This window comes from Psittacula echo (assembly GCF_963264785.1).
Source record: "Psittacula echo genome assembly, chromosome: 3".
Taxonomy (NCBI): Eukaryota; Metazoa; Chordata; class Aves; order Psittaciformes; family Psittacidae; genus Psittacula; species Psittacula echo.
This window is the reverse complement of record NC_137736.1, coordinates 73,644,437-73,666,464: the sequence shown is the minus strand read 5'-3', so window position 1 is coordinate 73,666,464 and position 22,028 is coordinate 73,644,437. Positions and strand designations below refer to the sequence as shown.

At 36.0% G+C, this 22,028-nt stretch overlaps 1 protein-coding gene across 5 annotated transcripts in view; it reads right to left on the bottom strand.

The window, feature by feature from the left end:
• Positions 1 to 22,028, bottom strand: part of UGGT2 (UDP-glucose glycoprotein glucosyltransferase 2) — an 85,883-nt gene that overhangs the window by 40,635 nt on the left and 23,220 nt on the right. For all 5 annotated transcript variants that reach the window (XM_080612504.1, XM_080612505.1, XM_080612508.1 and 2 more), the window contains 9 exons: positions 21,679 to 21,757; positions 20,918 to 21,018; positions 17,838 to 17,937; positions 13,041 to 13,101; positions 8,003 to 8,094; positions 5,197 to 5,347; positions 4,303 to 4,422; positions 2,259 to 2,344; positions 124 to 259 (listed from right to left, as the gene is read on the bottom strand). In XM_080612504.1, coding sequence (XP_080468630.1) covers positions 124 to 259; positions 2,259 to 2,344; positions 4,303 to 4,422; positions 5,197 to 5,347; positions 8,003 to 8,094; positions 13,041 to 13,101; positions 17,838 to 17,937; positions 20,918 to 21,018; positions 21,679 to 21,757 — 926 coding nt within the window. The remainder of the gene's footprint in view (positions 1 to 123; positions 260 to 2,258; positions 2,345 to 4,302; positions 4,423 to 5,196; positions 5,348 to 8,002; positions 8,095 to 13,040; positions 13,102 to 17,837; positions 17,938 to 20,917; positions 21,019 to 21,678; positions 21,758 to 22,028) is intronic.

Here is a 22,028-nt window from a genome sequence, read left to right as displayed (position 1 = left end):
TATTTTACTTCCATGTACAGTAAATGCAAACTTATCAACTTGTTAAAAGGTAGCAAAATCCTAACTGTATAGAAAGGAAATAAAAGTAATAAGTAAAAGGTGATTTCTTGTGAAAGTACTCACGTTAATTATTGAGGTAAAGGCTTGAGATGTGTCGGATTCTTCCATAATATAATTAAAAGTTCTCCAAAGAGCTATTCCAGCATCTTCATTTCCATCAATTTCTTCTTTTGTATTTAAAATGAAAACAAATCCAATTCTATAGATATAAAAAAAAAAAAGAGTTCACACATTTTAAAACAGTATCAGTTTCACACACATTCTAATTCTGACAATAGAAGACCAAGACATTTGCGGTCAAGTATGCCCAGCATGTAGGGATGAAGAAAACACCTGTACTTAGGTGGTGGTGCCATGACTGTCTGTGGTGACACTGACGATGCCAGCTATGCAGTCTTCATCAGGTCTCCCAGATTATGCCTAGGTTATCAACTATGTACTGATTTTGGATGTCTTTTCTCTCATTTAAAGCTGACTATAATTAAGATTACTGTAAATCACTAGGATTTACTCACAGCCCTTTCTTTCCTTACCTGTCTGAAGGTTACGACATTCTTTACATTCCTGCCATCATCCCTTGAATGCTTAAGTCTTTGTTTTAGTCTGTCTTTCATTTTTCCTGAAATGGGCATCTTGAGTAGCTGCATGTAGACATGCTGGGGTCTTGATGTCTTGTCATCAATACATGCCATTCTTACTAGCCCTTCTTTTACCTTTTCTACCCTCTGGGTTTTCCCCTACGCTCAAACTACCATTAATTTCGCATTCACACCAATTTTAATACATCTACTACAGGCTACCCAGATAAGCTGTGGCTGCCCCATCCCTCGTAGTGTTCAAGGCCAGATTCAAGGACAACCAAGAATGGGACTTTGAGCAATCTGGTCTAGTGGAAGGTGTCCCTACCCATGGCAGGAGGGCTGGAACTAGATGATCTTTAAGGTCTCTTCCAACCCAAACCATTCTATGATTCTATGACATAATCAGTTGTGCATCAGATCAAAGGAGAGAGGGAAGTAAGAAATACAGTAAGTTTTCTAAAAAGATATAAGTAATAATTAATGCATAAAGAAGTTCTACAATTAATTGCTTCTCCCATTTTTTACATCTCTTATCATTGCAAATAACTTGTCCTGAAGTTGTGTGTCATCTGGGTGCTGTAGGAACAGTCAGCAAAGCAAAATATTATACGAAACTATAGACTCCATGGCTTGTCCACATCTTGAATACTGTGTACATTGCGGTTGCTCTAACCTCAGAGAAGTCAGACCTTTAGTCTGATCCAGTTTGGTTTATCTTATGCTGTCATGCAAATTAGGTTCTAGGCTTTATTCTCCTCAAGGACTGAAGTAGCATTGTCTCCCAGGTATTAACAACAGTGATAAAATGCACAGATAACTAATATCTGTCATTCACTACATTTTTTGTCATTAAAAAATAAAACATGAAGAAAAAATAAATGATGATCAGAACTAGCATAATTTTAAAGGAAATGAAAACCCTGTAATTTATTGAAGAAATAAAAAGCTGTTTCACAGGAAGATTTTAAATATTTAACATGGAATTCATCTTGCTGAACCTTGATCTAGTTTTGATGCCCTTCTCTTCTTTCATTAGCTGTGTAAATAAACAGGCATTTCCGAGAGCAGTTTATTTTTTCTTGAAGTAGGCATCTCAGATCAACCATAGTCCTCCTCAGAAGTCTCCCTCTCTCTCTCAGATGATGACCAGCTCAGCCATAGGCAACTGATTTTCAGAAATTCAAAACTTAGTGAGGAAAATCTTGCTTTGGTTTTCAAGTATTTATATAAAACAAAACCAGGTAAAACAACCTCAGTTGAAAGAGCTAAATTCAAAATGCCCTTGAATCATGTTTTATTTACAGAACATTTTGCTTAGAATTCATCTTCACATGGGCATCCAGTGGGACTATTCGACAAGGTAACTTTTTACCGGACTTCTGAAGTTAATTTTCCACACATACAGGTATGCTATCCCTTGTAACCTATTTTCTTAAGAATACTTAATACCCAGGTAAGCTGAATACAAGTGGGTAACCAGTATGTCTGACTAGAATGCTGTTGCATTGGCCTTCATTTGACTTTGTATCTTTGCCTCGCAGAACAGAAGATGAAGAAGAAAAAAAGGAAATCAAACATCTTTTAAGACTTTTCTTCAAGCCTTTCAGTCTTCCTTACCTAAGTGGCACATCATGATGAAAGAATAATTCTGCCAGTTTCATATAATCACCTGTATCTTCTTGGACAGGATCAATAAAAAGTACCTAATAAGAGAAAACATAATACACATACAATACTTATTCTTGATGTCGGGTTTGGGGTTTTTTTCATACATAAAATCTGAGATAAGAACAGAAATTTCCAAAGAAGCTTTGTGCCTCAACTGTTTTCAGTTTCCTAGGGCATTCATTGTAAGAAAACATTAAGAGTATAAATGAAAATAACTTCAGAATTAATGAATTTGGACCAAATACTGAAAACAGGCTTTAACCATTTATTGACCTTCAAACCAAGTGATATCACTACTCTTTTTTAAAAGACTCTATGTCAATACTTTGTTTTTATTAAAGGACTTGATATTTAACTAAAAAGGATCCAATGCTGTTTTTCGCTTTACTTCTTTCAACTAACTCTTACACGGTGAAAACCAGACTAAAATAAAGAGAATATATTGACTTAAAACTTTTTAATTAAGAAGTGGAGCATTGGGAAAGAATTTTTCCCTCCTGTCTCACATAAGTGGGATCTGTCTGCATAGGTAGATTATCCTTATGCAGATTTAATTATGACATCAATACCTTATTTATTCAGCTTTGTGCTGCAACTCCCCCCAGAATTGATAATTTTGCTAAAGTAGCTGAAATGCAGCAGAATAATTTTAAAAAGTTTGAACACTCCCTCTCCCTTAGATTATAATTAAATGATACATTGTAGATTTCTATAGCTGTTATATTCAACAATATTTAACTTTGAATGCAATATACTTCATATTAGACATATGCTTCATTATAAACATGCATTTCTTTATTACACATTGCTTGTGCTATGGCTGCCTTTTTATATACTAAGCTTCATGTCACTTGGCATGACTACATCAATGGCCAAGGGAAAAAACTATGGATGTTATCTCTTTGGACTTCTGTAGGGCCTTTGACACAGTCCCCCACAACATCCTTCTCTCTAAGTTGCTGAGAGATGGATTTGATGGATGGACTATTTGATGGGTAAGGAATTGGCGGTATGGTCGCATCCAGAGAGTAGCGGTTAACAGGTCAATGTCTGGATGAAGATCAGTGATAAGTCATGTCCTTCGGGGGTCCATGCTGAGAACAGGAATGCTTAACATGCTCATCATTGACACAGACAGTGGGATCAAGTGTACCCTCAGCAAGTGTATGGATGACACCAAGGCGAGTGATGCAGTTGATATGCCTGAGGGATGTGTTGCCATTCAGAGAGATCGGGACAAGCCTGAGAAGTGGGCCCATGTGAACCTCATGGGGTTCAACTAGGCCAAGTGCAAGGTCCTGCACCTGGGTCTGGGCAACTCTTGGTATGATACAGGCTGGGGGATGAAGAGACTGAGAGCAGCCTTGAGGAGAAGGACTTAGGGGTGCTGGTGGATGAAAAGCTGGATGAAAAGCTGGACATGAACTGGCAGTGTGTGCTCACAGCCCAGAAAACCAACTGTATCAACCAACTGACTCACCAAAAGACACAGGGAGGTTGGAACTAGATGATCTTTAAGGTCCCTTCCAACCCAAACCATTCTTTGAATCAGACAATTATCTTTTGTTATTTAAATTCCAATTTAAACCAGCATTACCTGTTTCCTTAGCCTACTAAGTGATACAGAATACCATGCACAGAATAAACATTAGGCTACAAGACACTCATTTTACCATCTTTAAAACAAGGACAGTTATAATTGTCTTCTCTAAGTAGTGTACTATGAAGAAAATTAATTGATAGTAGTGAATTATCTATATGTAGTAAGAAAAGCTCAAGACAAAACTGTGTCCAAATCCACTTCTGGAAATCAGACTAATAATCACATATGACTCACCATACAAAAAGATTTCCACTGCTATTAGCAGACCTACATAGAAAACATGAAATGCTAACCTTCACAATGAATACAGCATGTGTATTTTTTCAATAAATTGCCTGTTCAAGTATTAGCACCTACCCTATGCAGAAAAATTGAGTTCTCCAAACTTACCAAATTATATAAATTGCGTTTAATCTGCTGTATAACTCCGGGAAATGCAGGTTTTAGCAGTTCCTGATAGCTTGCAGGCCATGTGCTATAGCTGTAGTCTTGTTCTATGTTATTAATCCACTAAAACAAAAAAAGGCAGCCACTTAAAAAACGCATCAGGATGTGAATGAAACAGTTTTTTCAAGTGTAGAAACTACTTTCACAATACAAAGGTCATAATAACGCATCAGAGATATGTGCAACACAGTATAACCATCTTTGTAAGACAGTATTTATCTATAATCGACACTAGCAGCACTTTAGATATATCAAAAGAACTAATGAATATATGGCTAATTTGTTCCTTTATTGTTTCCTGTGCAAGCCTTGAGAAACAGAAGAGTGAATATATGCTTCTTTCAAGAGAAGAAAATTAGTATTTGAGTGCTTTTTCCACTGGCATATAACCTTTGTAATGAAAACTGTATACATTTTGAAGCAGAGTCATTGGACAATTAGAAAAAACATATTCAAGTTGCCCACAATTTATCATAATTATCCACTTACCATACTTCTGAAGAACATTTAACAGCCGTGCATTGTATGAGGATACTATGTAGGTAGATTAATCGCTGTAGAATCAAATTCTATAGCTGTGAGTGTGCAAGTACTTACATACATTTCTCTTTTCATTTAAATATCCTACATCTTAAAATTTTAATAGGGTATGGGCTACAGAAAATTACTCCTAAGATATATTAAAGAGCTATCACCCTCCAAAATACTCTAAACTACTTATTGATATATGGGTTTATGCCTAATATTTCAATTACACTACAAAAAAAAGACAGACTCTTTCATACACATCATTATCAAATATGTAATATTTAAATAAGTAATTGTTAAATTACTTACTATTATTGAAGAGTGACGAATATCTAGTGCATAAGTGTCATCTGTAGGATGTATATGCAACCTCATGAATCTACTCAAGGTCTCCTCTTTGATTCCAAGTTCATGAAGTCCATGCATCACTTTTCCTTCCAGTTTAAGAGTCTCCAGGATACTTTTTCAGGAAGACAAAATGCTTAATGTCTACACAGAACTCTTGTCATGACATCAAAATAAAAAAATATTTCAAAGACTATTAATGTGAGGATTATTTTTAGCATTGAAAATAATTTTTATATTCTCTTGCAGTCAAATGTTTAAAACAAAATCAGTTAATAATTCTGCATGTCTCCAACTTATTTCAAAACAGAATTATAAGAGATTATACAACTCTTGTTCATTCACGTTTATTTTATATGATGGAATTTCGTTGATCTTTAGTAAGATGTGGCAGGACAGCAGAGTGAAAGGTTGCTCGCTGCATTGTTCTGGCTAAGGCAGAAACCCAAGCAGGGGTACCCAAAGAGGAAGTTTTGCGAGTGTGTAGAGAAGCAGGCAGCAAGTGATGGAAACAAAGATGAGCTGTGAGTCTGCATCATGGCAGAACCCTGAAAACAGCACAAAGGAAACATAGCTACACCCCCAGAAGAAGACTCTTCCCAAGAAGACACAACAGACTCTGGAACATTTGTGGCATCCTGAAAATTCAATGTGAGAATGGAAACAAACCTGAAGTACTCAAGAGCAGAACACAGCAGCCAAGATTTTACAAATGCCTTTATTTCTATCTTGCTTCATTTTGAGTTTTCTCTATTCTGAAAGGTTTCTTCTAAAAATATGTTGAAATTAAACCTAGCACTATCATTAAAAAACACTGTTAATATATGCATTGTTACCAAAAATGATGCAAGTGATTCCATCTCAAAACTCTGGCTGAGAAAAAAAAACAAGTAAAAATTGTACGTATAAATGCTAAAATCAAGAAAGTTTAAGAACCTCCATGAAAGAAAAAAGAAGACAAATTTGTGTTAAAAAGATAAAGAATTGTAGATTTTGACAGTTCATAGTAACATAAAAAAAACCCTTCAGTCTTAGCATCAGTAGATTTATTTACAGTTTGCAGGTCTCCAAAGATGATTTTAAAGTAGTCAAGTCTATCCTGCTGTTGTCAACATACAGAAGAACGCAAGGGAAAATGTTTACAGTTTATGAATGCTTGCATAGAAGAGGCAAGCCACACCCAAAACAATTGTACTATAATTAGAGAAACTGAAACATTTCTTATACAAAAAAGCATATTAGTTCTGCATTAATAGAATATACTGGTGGCAAGACAAAGACTGAAATTACGGAATAATAGAATGGCCTGGGTTGGAACGGACCTTTAAAAGTCACCTAGTCCAATCGCCCTGACATGAGCAGGGACACCTTCCACTCAAAGTCCCGTCCAATCCAGCCTTGAACACTGCCAGGGATGGGGCAGCCACACCTTCTCTGGGCAACTTGTGCCAGTGTCTCACCACCCTCACAGTAGAGAATTTCTTCCTAATGTCTAATCTAAATCTACCTTCTTCCAGTTTAAAGTCATTACCCCTTGTCCTACTGTTACAGTCCCTCTCCAGCTTTCCTACAAGTCCTTTCAGGTACTTGAAGGCTGCTATAAGGTCTCCCCAGAGCCTTTTCTTCTCCAGCCTGAAGACCCCCAACTCTCTCAGCATGTCTTCATAGGAGAGGTGCTCCAGTCCTTTGATGACCTTCCCTCCAGGGCTTTATCATGGCACTCTACCAATCAGATCCCACAAGAGGCCAAAATCTGCTGTCCTGCAGTCCAGGGTAGTTAGCTTATATCCAAGAGTAAAAACACCGTTTTCAACTACTTATCCAATGTTCATGTTCAAAGCAAACCTACTGTAAACCAGTACTCCCTCTATTGGAGCACTTCCTGGCCACCGGATGAGATTAACTGTCACCATAAGCACGACTTCCCCAGTAGAATCATAGAATAGTTAGGGTTGGAAAGGACCTTAAGATCATCTAGTTCCAAACCATCTGCCATGGGCAGGGACACCTCACACTAAACCATACCACCCAAGGCCTCATCCAACCTGGCCTTGAACACCACCAACGATGGAGCATCCACAACCTCCCTGGGCAACCCATTCCAGTGCCTCACCACCCCTACAGTAAAGAATTTCTTCTTTATATCCAATCTAAACTTCCCCTGTTTAAGTTTGAACCCATTACCCCTTGTCCTCTCACTACAGTCCCTGATGAATAGCCCCTCCCCAGCATCCTTGCAGGCCCCCTTCAGATACTGGAAGGCTGCTATGAGGTCTCCACGCAGCCTTCTGTTCTCCAGGCTGAACAGCCCCAACTTTCTCAGCCTATCTTCATACGGGAGGTGCTCCACTCCCCTGATCATCCTCGTGGCCCTCCTCTGGACTTGTTCCAACAGTTCCATGTCCTTTTTATGTTGAGGACACCAGAACTGCACACAATACTCCAAGTGAGGTCTCACGAGAGTAGAGTAGAGGGGCAGGATCACCTCCTTCGACCTGCTGGTCACACTCCTCTTGATGCAGCCCAGGATACAGTTGGCTTTCTGGGCTGTGAGCGCACACTGAAGCCGGCTCATGTTCATTTTTTCATCGACCAACACCCCCAAGTCCTTCTCTGCAGGGCTGCTCTGAATCTCTTCTCTGCCCAACCTGTAGCTGTGCCTGGGATTGCTCCGACCCAGGTGTAGGACCTTGCACTTGCCATGGTTAAACTTCATAAGGTTAGTATTATTAATAATTCTATAATCTTCAAAAAAAATGTACCATCTTACCTAAAAGGATCATGAAAATCCAAGTCAATATGAAGGCCATTTAGAAATAGACGTGCTTCTCCAGGTTGGATTCCAAGAATTTCATGAAAATGCTGAAAAGTAAAAAGTACTGCTAACTTAGTTATTTGTCAATACTAACACACATATATAAATAAATATATATATAAAAATATATAAATAAGGCTTAAAGCAATTCTGCAAAACAGACACATCAAATCTCTTCCATATTTCTTTCTTTAGCTGAGTGCTGTTGGTAAAAACATTAACAACAAACTTCTATGGGTTCTATTTAACAAACTTTTGATGTACAAATACAAATAAAAATAGCTGATGATCCCTCCTCCTCAGCCTATACTGTTCCTACCTGTACAAGGTCGAGATAAGAAGACAATCCCTGTGTCTGCCAACAGAAAGTGAAAATACATACACATACAGAAATATGCCTTGTAAGTTTTACTGTATTACTCTTACATACCCATTCAACAACGGGAGATTTGTATGTCTTTTAGACCTCCACTTGAAACTAGCTTAATGTCTTTCACAGTTCCAAAAAATGTGTAGTTGCAACGGTTACAGGGAATGAAAGACAGACTAGAAACATGCAATCTCATCTAACAAAGGGACCTTGGGAAAAAACATAGATGAGGAAGGGATAACACAACTTATCCTTGCTTTGCAAAGAAGAAAATAAAATCCACAATAAATGAATACAAGAGGTAGTAAGTATTTTGGGAGTGAAGTATGCCTTATTTTATTTCAGAGAGCTGTGAGGAACCACACTGTTCGATCTATGGTGGCTGTAGCAAGGTAAGTATCAGGAGCAACAGCAGTAGTTTATTCCAACTCACCCCGTGAGGAGCAGTCAGATGTCCAGATCTGTTTTAATTCTGAACAGAGGAATGAAGAGCACAAAAAATATACAGGAAAAAAGCAAGATGAGAAAGATGTATTTTTTTTCCCATTTAGCTCCCAGTTGCTGAACAAAGTGTGAACTAAACCACACTTTGTTCAAAAGCACACTTATGAGCAAGCAACTCAGGCTGTGTATTATTCCACTTGAAAGCCTGTTAGTGAGCAAATGAGCGAAAAAAAAAATCAGGAAAACATTGAAAGCCATATTATTTCTTTACAGTGGTTACTTTCCCACAGCTAAATGTTAAGTGAAGCCAAAGCTAACTGATTTGTGGCACTATAAGCGTAACCCCACATAAACGAGACAACAGTTTACTTGAAGCCTCTTGTAATCCAACATATGTGCATATTACTCATAAAAGGTACCATATTCCTTAGTATAAACATTTTCACAACCCAAAGCAGAATGGGAATATGTAATGGCACCTAATAGCAGCGTATGAAAGGCACGGCTCTCAATAAAGGAAAATTGCAGCTGCGATAAGCCTGAACCTAACAGAAAGAATTTTTATGAAAGTCCAAAACATGTCCAAGACCTTGAAAAATAATTTTTGAAATATGTAAATTTAATTTATTCTAATGGTGTAGCCTGAACTTTGTAGTGCTTTCATTGCTTTTTTTGCATGTACATTTACAAAAGAGTAATATAATTGCATATGCTTGCTACAAAATATCTAAACACATATATTCAAACTCAAATATAATGTGAAGAATATTGTGGCTTTGGGAGGGGTTGCATCCCACTAATGCTAAGAAATAACCAGAAAGACATTACTGTTTTAAGGTTTAATTATTACCTTGCATGAAAATTTTAGTAGGCATTCAAAAAATGGATGTCAGTGAGCTTTCAAAATGAGGAGCAGAAATGCATGGCAGTAAGTTTCCTGTGATCAGATAAGCAAAAGAAGAAAGGGATAATTTAACTGCTTTCCTAGCTTACTCACTTTATTCCCAATCGTATACTTTATATCTGTCTATAAATGACAGATTTATTTATTTTTTCCCCTATGTCCCAAAGCAGGAAAGATGTCTACCTTTCTTTACAATCAACTGCTGCTTTGGATTATTCTGGCCAAGTGCTCTTCATATTTATCTTTTTTAAACCTCATGCATCCATTAAAAAGAAGTAACCTAGAAGTAGCAGCTGGTTTCTCACATTGACATTTTTCCCATCACAGAGAGTTACACAGCCTTCCAAGTCTCACTTTACAAATCCCTTCTAAGGAGCCAAAATTCATAGAATCCTGACAATGCCAAGTGACCTTGCAGCAGGGGAAATTTCTCATTTGACCTACACAGATCATGAGACACAACCAAACCGGACAGATGGGACAAAATTAAGCACACAGTGATAAGACCCCTCTCCACTAGGCAGAGAAGCACCCAAAGCCCTGGGTATACCTGGAATTTTTCTGTAGTTAGCAATTCCAATTTGGATTACAGTTTTAATTCCAGTGTTTTGCCATGACGTACTGTGACCACAGAAAAATCCCCCTTAATGCCACTGGACTCTAGGAGTGAACAATGAATGTAAAGAGGATTACAGTCTCAAGAAATCTTATCAGGATTTTTCAGGACTCTTGCATAAATCTGAAAAGATACTGAAAGCTGGCTGCTCATTCCTATACTGCAGTATTCCTGGTTTATCCCAGATACTCATGTAAACACAGACACTGAGAAAGACTGCAACTGGCTGATGTAGGTCATAAAAATTGTCATATTAACTAAAATGAATGCAAGAACAATGAAAAAATTGTCAGCCACTAGGTATGGAAATGGGAGCCTAAAAGGTTTTCAAATCCTTCAGTACTGCCACAGGAAAAGAATAGAGCTGAATCAGAGCTGAGATTCATACTGGTTTGATGCAAGGTATTTGATTGCTCAGAAGAGCATCCATTTGCTGTAACAACTTTGATAGAAGGAGTATTTTGGCATCCAAGACTAGAATTCAAAGTTGGTAATACTCGTATAGTATTTTCTTGCTAAATTGTCAGCAAATTACTGCACTGGAAGTTGTGAGTTGTGTTTAATGAGATTTTTTTTTTTTCTTTTATCTATAGCAGTTCTCAGTCTATTTCTTAGTTATCAATTCATTACACCTAAATCATCACATGCCTTTCAACTTTTAATACCTTTATTTGCTCTCACTGCATTTCCTATTCAACTTCTATTATCTTGAGAGGGAATCATTCAGTTACACACAGCATGAGATCATACTTCTCCTGCTGCTAGATGGATGTAATGCAGTTCAAGAACGCACATGCCAATTTATAGTGCTTCAGCAGCAGTTTTCAGGAAGTTTCCCTACTTTCATTCAACATATTTCAGCTTTTAGCTCTCTTAAGAGCCTGTAGCCTTTAGACTGCAGATAGGATGTCATATGAAATTTAGTGTGATGGGTGCCTAAGATCCTTATTACAGTCATGAGGTCATACAAGTGATTCAGCTGACCAACCAAATAGATACACACCATCATCTGTTTCAGGATAAGGTATCTTGGACCGGAAAGTATGGGTTAGGCAAAAGTGAATGGATGCCTCAGTGCACACATCTGCCAGACTTGTGTGTCTAACTTGGACAGCCTGAGGTATCTCAAATGACATCAGAAATTCAAGTTTAGGCAACTCAATAATGCCCACAAGACAACCATTGAGTGAGCTACATCATTTTTGATGTTCACTGACTACATATTTCTTGTCATACCAGAAGTTTAGACATCATATATATGTGCCTAAATGCAGACATCTTAATTTCAACCAAAAATTTTAGTAACTTTCCTTAATAGTTATATATGGTAATAACTAATTCCTGATACATCTTTACTGGTTTGCATTTTGGAGTACAAGAGTAGTTTTTTATTACGCAGTTGGTTTTGATTTTTTGTGTTAACAGAGCTATAATTTGAGAAAGACATTGTAAAGACCTCATCAAGAAACAAAGAAAGTTCTGATACTAACACTCATTCTGGTGACACCATGATTATCAGGGCTTTGATTCGCTTTATTCTGACCCTAACCCTAACAACATATAGGAAAATGCATACCCCAGTTATATGTAGAAAGCAATGAAGCACCATGCAGATACTGATTTGCTTCCTTGAGCAAAAAATATGAGACCTTTCACTAGTGCAAGAAACAAAAGGCCTGCCTAATGCTGAGCAGTGGAGATGACAAGCTCTTTATGAGAAGACTGTATCAGTGCAACAGCGACATTCAGCATTTTCACTGTTTTAAAAGGTGGAACTGGACAAGCATTTCCCTAGAGATAACTAGTCTTGGCAAGGCAAGAGGAAAGGGCTTGAATGGATACAAAGCAAAATGATACATGGAAATCTTGCAAAAGTACAGGAGTGCCATAAATAAGCAATACAACCCTTTTGCTACAGTGCTGGTCAGTTTTAACACCATATGAAAACACATGTTCTCAAGAGGAAGATTAAGGACAGTGCTACGGATGTCATGGCATGTGACCAGTCCTCAAAGCATGCTGGCTAACATTTAACACTCAACTTTAAAGAAAAATACGAACTCTGCATTGTGACAGAAAATACAACAGATGTCATGAATCTGACAAACACAACATAGAAACTCAGGCTACATCTCAGACCAGCCAAAATCACATGAACTGTAACGCATCATGTGACACGAGGCACAAAAGATGCAGTGCATCAAAGATGAAAATAAAAGCACCTACTATAGATGACATCCAAAATATGTCTCAGAATAGTTGCATGTGTGATTCTGAGAATGTAGAGAGCTCAAAGCTAGTATATGTTGACCATAGTATAAGCAGCAGGCCTAGATTCAAGACCAAAGTGTTAGAAAGCTAACTTACGCCTATTTTGCTGTCACAGCACACAATTTATGACTGAACATAACACTGCAGAGCTTTTTTGTCCTTGCCTAACTCTGCAAATCAAAAGAGGGAAGAGGAAAAGTACCAAGAACAGCAGGAAGTGAAAAATTTGAACCGAGTATTTCAATGTTATTTATTTAGTAAAAGATGTTTAAGACAATTAGCTCTTTATTAGCATAGCAACTTTCACATAGTTTCTGTCAGACAAAAAACTCCAAAACCAGTAATATGATAGCAACTCAAATGCCCATTTGCAGAAACAAAAACAAACCTTCTGATTTTCTTCTATTTCATTTCGCATTTTCTTGTCTACAGGCACTCTGGTCAGTGATCTGTAAAAATATTTGCATCACTCAACCACTGTATTTAAAAAAAATGCATTAAATAATGTGAAATATGTATTTTAATACCATATCCAATGCACTGCAATTGAAGAATGCTGTAATTAAGACTTAGAAAAGGAGTAATGCAGTTTCATGATTTTTTTTTTTTTTCCCCCAAAACAACCATTTTGTTCTGTGTTACTCCGGTAAACCCAGGTTTCAAATTTAGGCCAGGTTTTGTTGAAGTAATATTATCAGCATATTTTTTACCACTGTCTTTCCTCTTTTTTCTTCTGGAAAATAGCATATATATATACAGAAAAAGTTGTTTGATGATCTAAATTATTACCTAAGTACAGGCAATATTTGTATATTTTAATTTAATGTTACTAACTCAATACTACTCAACATTAGAGCACAGACAGCCAAGGATATAACTTAATGTTTTGGTCAAAGGCAAAGAAAATACACAAAGAATGACTACTTTAAAATTAGATGAGATTAGAACAAAGATTTGGAGATTGAAAGCATGGAAAATGTTAATCATTCACAGCCAGTCAACATTTTAGTTTCCTTAGTCATTTGACCTTTAGAAGATAATCCATTAATTTGTCTTTTTTTACCTTTCAATAACATTGTGGAAAGCTATTTTAACTTCCTCTGTCACAACGTATAGTATATGAGGTTTGTAATTACTAGGCTATCATAAAATACCCCCAGAGCAAATTATTCTCTCCATTAAGAAACTCTAAACCATACTAACCTAAATTTGATTCTCCCAATAAATGCCAAAATAAATATTCTAGTTGCATACATAAATACTTTTCTTAAAACATGATTGTACATGCTTTAGCAAATCTGTATGGAGCTTTAAGAAAAACTGGAGTCATCTTATACCTGGAAATTAACTAAACAAACAGAATGAACCTACTAAGCCAACTTCAATTATGGATAATAAAGCAGTTATTTAATAACATAAATTCTCACCTCTCCCCCAAAATAAACTGATTTAGAATGGATCTTGCCAGTAAACTCCACATTTTTTTGCAATAGGTCAGTAATAAGACATAAAATCAGTTTACCTTAAACAAATACTTAAGCTTTCCAGGCAATCAAAGAGACGACTTATTCAGTGCAAACAATATGACTTTCAAGATTTGTCTATAAATATTACACAATTCATCACAGTTAAATACCCTTTCCCTATTTACCCCCTCTAAATATTCTGCCAGATTATTTTTGTGACTGTGAATCTCTTCTGGACCACATGACGAAAGGACAACAATGGATCAAGAAGGAGCTGTATTTCTAGTGAGCCATATTTGGTGGGATTTCCTTGGTTTAAAATGAGAAAGGTGTAACTCAGACTGTGATGTCAAAGACAGCACTAAAAAAAAAGAACAGTCAACGTGGACTATATTATCATATAGTTACTGGAGGATGTGCTTAATAACTTGCTTATCGCTGTCCAACTAATCTGAACTCTCCCTATAATCATGCTGCTAGCTACTCTCTATGCACATAAAGTGGTAAGTGGTAAGTGTATTTCATACTAAGTAAACGTATCTTCTATTGCACTACTTTCTGTGTTCACTTGTTTTGAAATAAAAGTTGTAGACAGGAAAGCAAGAAACTATAAACATTTCTGTTGAAAAAGAAACATTGCTGTTTCAGATTTTTAAAAAATACAGTAAGGAATAACTACAAAGAAAAGAATATCTGAAGCCAAATTTAAATCTGGAAAAATGGAGAAGGATTAGGAAAAAATACTATCAAGTCAGAAGTCTTAAAATCTGACTATGTAGGACACTGCTTTAAGGGACCTTCTACCAGCAATAGACATAATTCAGGAACACTACAGAACTTTTGTCATTAACAGCTACTTAACAGAAGGACTCCATAGCAAGGTGGAAATTTAATGTCTGGCAGTACTACCGCAACTATTATTCTGACTTCATCACAACCATTTTAGAGAGTCCTGAGGTAAAAAAAAAATACTTCGGAGCTTAAAAAAAAAATAAATTCTGATTTTTATCCTGCTAAACTTAATAGTAGTAGGGCCTGCAGCTCTCAGAATCAATGCTTCATTCTGCATACACAGGTGATAAAAACTGCACAGATAAAAAGAACTACCTAAATCTTTACAAATAGCTTAGAGTAGTAAGTCAGAAACATAAAAAATGAATATGAAAATAATAAAAAGGTGAAAAGGAGAAGACAAAGCTGGCCCAACATTAGCAAGGAAGTAAAAGCAAAAGGTAAGTATCAGCAAAAGGTAAGCTTTACTGATAGCTCTTTTGGCAATAAAAAAGGAATATATTAAAGAATAGTTAGCTAGCTCCTTGTCTATGTGCTACTCTTGACAATGCAAGATTCTAGCAAGACTTTAAAGTGTGATGGGTGACCCTTGAAAAGGACACCCCCGGAATTTGAGGTAACAAGTGTAAACCTTGTCTAGGGGAAGGTGCCCCTGCCCATGGCAGGGGGTTGGAACAAGATGATCTTTAAGGTCCCTTCCAACCAAAATAATTCTATGACTCTATGATTAAAATACCCATGAAAGACATCTTTCCATTCTGAGTTCAGTCATTTGTTCAATGCTCCAGAGCTTCACAAAGTTTTACACATGTTTTTCTAAATTTAAGTGCCAAGAACCCACTAAAAGGAAATACTTTACTGCCATACATTTTTTTTATTCCTACACGATGTAGGAATGTTCTTACATGACTGTAAGGTTGTAATATTTTCTATCCCAATTTCATGCGTCTTGATTCTTACCTGGAAGAATATGTAGCTATGTAGTACTGCATATCAGGTCAAAAAAAGGAAACTTTTTAGATGTTCACAATGTTAATTCATGAATGATAAATGAATAGAAAGAAACAGAGTATTGTCATTCTTATTATTGCTGCTTATATATCAGATAATTATGGCATGTATATAAAAAATCTTATAAAATGAATTATCATAATGTTGCCATGACATATATCAGCTTTTACACTGTCTACACCTGATGACCTTTTGTAAAAATCTACCTCAGATTAACCTTTTCAACTAGAAATAGTGAGTCCCAGCCCCCCCCCCAAAAAAAGGTTATAAACTAGAAAATGAAAGAAACTTCCAGAGGAATGGGATATTCACTTTTTATGGTCTAAGGAACACCTCAATTTTAAGGGGTTCAATATTTAATTTTTAGTATCATAGCTATAGTTCTAAAGTTTTTATACACCCTTCTCAAACCAAATTTGCAGAATTAAAAAATGGTTGTTTTCATATCTAAACTGTGTGAAATTAAATAAAAACCAAACTACTACTATTATAATGATCGGATATCTATCTGAAGTGATTAAGCAATATCTTCTAATTTCCTGGTTTTTGTAGTTTAATTCAGACCATTTTTTTTTGACTCAGAAGGTTAAGCATGATTATAATACTAAGGAAATATATTCTCTTTACCGTTTTTATGCAATGCCCCTTTGATTTAAGTTTGTTGTCAATGCAGACCTACTAACTGTAAATTATTTAAATATTTGCATTCTGTCATGTTCAAAATAATATGCTAGAATAACTTGTTAGAATAAATCATACAGGAACTGCAGTTCCCCTTCTAACAATCCTAGAAGCTTCTCATACTTTTACCCATAAAAATAAAATGTTTGAAGAGTAGGTAAATTAGGCTCTAATGCCGCAAATAGACAGTGGGAGTTGGAGTGGGATGTAGCAATTTAATGATGTTTTAAATCGGTGATTTAAATGTCACCTTGCATACTTCAAACTGACTTTTTCCTGTCCTTTAAAGAACAGAACTGGCCTTACAGTTCAACATTATATTTCTTCTACCTTCTAACGGAAAGTGGCATTTTCTGATTGCTAATCTAAGTGTAAACTTGAACCCCACTATTTTATAATAATTATGTTTCAGGCATTTAGAAAGTTACTTTTCTTCCTTGAAATGAGAGGTTACAAAGGTAGTTTTTCCATTACAATGTAGATTTTCCTTAAAAGAAAATCGGAGATGACAATGAAACACGCTGGTAATTAAACAACAGATGTAAACTGCGAAAGCACACTGAGTTAAGTACCCTGTTTAGCATCATATTTGAGTAATTTAAGCAAATATTGCTGATAGGATTACATGAAGATCTTATTAAATATAAAGAAAAACATTTCTCAATTACAATACAATTAGCTTAGAGGAAGAGCAATTTTTTATATTAGTACAGAGGGAAATGCTGATAATTTATTTAATAATGATCTTGATCTTTTATTAAGTAATCTGTTATGGGAGACAGGTCTTCCCCAGTAAGAACACTAGCATACAGTAGCTGGGGCCCAATCTCATCAGCAGTGTTATGCTTAGAACTAATTTGTGTGGATCCCCCATGAAATTTATTAATAGAATTTTGCCTCTCCCTGCTGTGAGTATATCTGTTATTAATCAACAGAATTCTCAAGCTGGGACAATACCAATCCAGTAAAAGCCAGAACTAGGCATGCAAACATACATGCCTGAAGGATTAGGATTCCTTCATGGCATCTTCTGCATTAGACAGGAAATATTTAAGAGAGAAATCATAAGCTCTCCCAGGAGTTCTTTTCTACTCAATAAAATTGCCTGGAATCCATCTAGCAAGCTGTAAAACGAATATATGACTGCAGGACTTGGGTATAAATCTATACTACTGTAATTAAATTCAAATGCAAACATAAAAATAGTATTTGGAAAACATGCTTAAGTGTCATACCTGGCTCTTATTGGGAAGTTCTGAGCTATGTCTTTCATGATCTTTAAGGCATCATAAACAGGGGTAGACATAATTCGAGCAGCTGCTTGAAAACTAAGATCTGGGGAAGAAAAATAAACCACCATCACTTAAAATATCACTCTCAATCAATACTGCCTACAATTACGAAACTGTTACATATACACACTCTCACTACTAACATTTTTATACTTCAATTATATATTGTAATATATTATAAATTAACATTATTAAGGTCAAAAAGGCACTTAAAAGTTGGAAATACCAAATTCAGGCCTTCCTACAAGAAATCTGCCGGGCCATCTTCAGCATATACATTGCACATGTAATTTCTAAGTTTACAATATAGTGAAAAAACCAGACAATTCATCATCTGGTATTATGACAGCATCACAAGGGTATCATGCTCAAACCTAGATACACACCAACCCACAGACACCCATAACTGTAGTAAAGAGTAAGATCTTTCCAGCTCCAGGATTTCACAAGGTTTTCAGAGAACAGATACATTAAATGTAAAAGGCTGTACTGAGCATGTGAGGTGAACAATTTTCAAGAGTTGCAGCAATTTCACAGGAAGAGAATATGGAGACTCATGAAACAAAGGCCAACCTACTGTCACATTTCAGTTCTTCTAAGTGTCAAGCACAATTGTTAAAGCGATCTCATTTTTCTTTCTATGCTTATTCTCAGAATGAAGTAATTTTCATATATCAGGACAGTTTAGAATCCATTTGCCTATCCACTGGAAAAAAGAATGATGGAATTCAGCTAGCCTTCCCTGTTGCCTAACTTGTGTGTGACAAATCTTGACCCGTGAGATTAGGGAAAATCCAATTTTGCTACCAACAAGGTAAGGCAATAATATACCAGGTGCTTCAGTGTACTTTGGATACCTCAGGGCAAAGATGCTTTTTCCTCATAATCTGCTAGTTAAGACACTGGAGCAGAAACTGAAGGCCTCAGGTTATTCAGTTTGAGGAAAGCTGATACCACATATGCTAAAAACTGCTGGGCAGAAAGCAACAGAGGATGCTTCCTGGATTAACTTTGTATCATCTTTATGATTCAATTTGGAATTAAAAAAAAAAAAAAAAAAAAAAAAAGGCTGAAGAAAAGTGAATAGCACGTGTTCCTAGTTCAGGCAGATAAGGTACACCTTAATTATTAGTCATATCTAATTTACGTTGACCTCCTAGAGTACAAATATTCAAATCCCATTGAGGCAAACTGATATGTCTTTTTACCTTCTTGCTTATCTCTGGTCAGGGACTGTCACTTCCAGACCTCCCTTTGTGGCACCCTAACACAGCTAAGAGCAGTGTAAGGCACTTTGGTGAAAAGATGATCCTGAGCTTAAAACAGATCACGAAGCATACTTTGAAAGCTAAGGAAGCACTAGAGATCAAGAGGCTGTTCACACACACAAAAAAAGAGTTATTAAAGGGAATAACACATTGGTAATCTGTGCATCATTTTTCACTAGGAATAGTATAACTAATTACCAACCTAAAACATAAAGGCTCTTGAAAGACAAGTCCTGAATGGTATATATAAATAGGTATTTATAAATGGTCATTTATAAATAGAAGTATGCCCCATAGCTGAAGGAGTTTTGGATAAATTTGATTACATTTTTACTTGGAAGCTAATTAAGAGAAATCAAAGAGTAGCTGAGCCATTACTCAGCTGCTGTAATTAGTTATTAAGAATGAATTAGAGAAAGCTACCAGCTATGTCAGGAATAAGACTAACAAAACAACTGCTCCATACAAAGAGGCGGCTGAAGACCCCCTGTCTGAAAAGGCCTTGAATGTACTTCTCACAAGCCAGTACCAGTCTTCCTGGCACTGAACAAACAGCATTCGAACACTTAACTACTCTCAACACTGCTTGGGGAGCAGCACCAGTTTCACTTTTCATTTACACAGCTGTGACACCACAGAAAAGCCCATCACTAAATAGAGCACTAAACCTTGTATAGGCTTTTGTGAAGATAGACACCAAAGGGATCAAAGTTTTACAGTCACTTCTGTTTGAATATCAAGAGAGCGATATTCAATCATGTAAAAAAAATCTAAGTGGACAAAAAGAGAATTTTCTTTTTATTTGCACAGTAGATTTCTTAGAACTGAAATCCAATTTTTTTTGAAATGGTTTTTTTGGACCAAGATAAATCCTGCAGCTGAAGGGGATTTCATTGATAAAAGACAGTAAATAAACTACAACAATCTCAAATAGCTAGTTTCAGGCTGGACACTGCTAACAAGCTCTGTTATAGTGAGGATCCCAAAAAGAAACACAAGTTCAGATGACTGCTCTGTCTCCTTCACTGCACTGCTATTATAGTAGTATAGACAAATCAGTTTTAAACAGGTTGTCCCCTAAAACTGAAGAATGTAACAGGCAAAATTTAGTTGCCTAAACTTAACTGTTATGACATTTTGACATTTTAGGGATGTATTTTAGAGTGATGTATAATTCCATTCAAGCTACAAAATGTCTTGCAGGTCATCACACAGAAGCTGTTTAGAAATCAACTTCTACATATTTGTTCTCCTTTTCCACAGGAAAGCTTTTAAAAGTATGTTTTTCCATTTGATGTTGTATTAAAGAAATGTACCAACATGAACCCCAGTACACTGATAAAGTTAGAATTTGTAAAGAAAATAAACTGTCAACCTGTATTTTGTCTTAACTCAACAGTCACGTCAAAATTATATTTTTTGCCTGACCTCCCAAAAAAATATCTGGAACTGAATTTAACATCCGAGATAAAACATTAGGTAGAAAAACAACCAACATAACTCCTGTCTTTAAAATCAGCAAAGCTAGTTATGATGCTCCATCTAATAAAACTACTTCAATGCTCCCTTAATTTCTAGCACATAATACTACGACAAGACAGCAACACATTCTTCATTAATACTTGAGATAATACTGCCTTTTTATGAAACTGTATGTCTCTTTCCAAGAGAAGCTTTTATCACAATGCTGAAACATCAATATAATAAAGGACAATTAAACAGAGTACTGTGTTAAAAAAAATATGCCATACATACCCTGTAGCTCCCAAACCTTCAGTGGTTCCATGTTGTCAGTAGTTTCAATTAGATGTTTTTTAAACTCTTGCAGATTATTTTTCAGATCAGGATGCATCTGTCTACAAGAAACCGTATTTTTTTAAAAAAGACAACATCAGTGACATACATCAACATCTGCTTTTATCCATAATATTGCTCACAGCTAATATTGTATTCTTAGGGTAACAAGCAAGAATTGGAATTTTAATTCATTCTTAAGACAAAAATGAGGATTTGCGGTGAGAAGAGATGATTTCTGAGAACTAAAAGCCAGTTAATTCCAAGGATGAGTTCAGTGTTTTGTAGTGTTCTGTCTCAAACCCTGCCACAAATTTTGATGGAATAAATGAACTCAAAGATTAAATAGCATTAACACACAATAGAAGTGTGTCAATACTATTTATATAATCAATATAGTTGGTTTACTATGGAATAATGTACAACTAACTGCATACTAACTACTATAAATTGTAACTGTATGCAGTTTATTGTGTTACCTACAAAGGACATAGGCAAGATAATGCTGAGAACATCTTTTATAAACTACCATCACTGACAAAAATCCAGCTACTAAGCATACAAACCACTAGTCAAGACCTGAAGAAGAGCATGGTGCCCAGTAAAAAATAAAGTAACTTCCAACATAAATCTCTCATAATTCTACTAAACAAAAATAAATATTTTTGGTTCAGGTTCCGGAAACAAATGTAGAAGTTTAGTTATAAGTTATATCAACTCACTTTAATTTGCTGAAGAGAAATCCTTGAATATCACTTTCCTCCTCCTCCTCATCTTCCTCTTCCTTTGTCTCATTTGCTTCTGAACACATAGCACATGTAGACAATATTAACCAAGAAAGTTACTGATATATTATGTTCTTATGAATTATAGAATGGTTAACAGAAATATACAATCCGAAAGTCGTCATTCTGAGATGTAACTTATAGAATCATAGAATAGTTAGGGTTGGAAAGGACCTTAAGATCATCTAGTTCCAAACCATCTGCCACGGGCAGGCACACCTCACACTAAACCATGCCACCCAAGGCCTCATCCAACCTGGCCTTGAACACCACCAGGGATGGAGCAT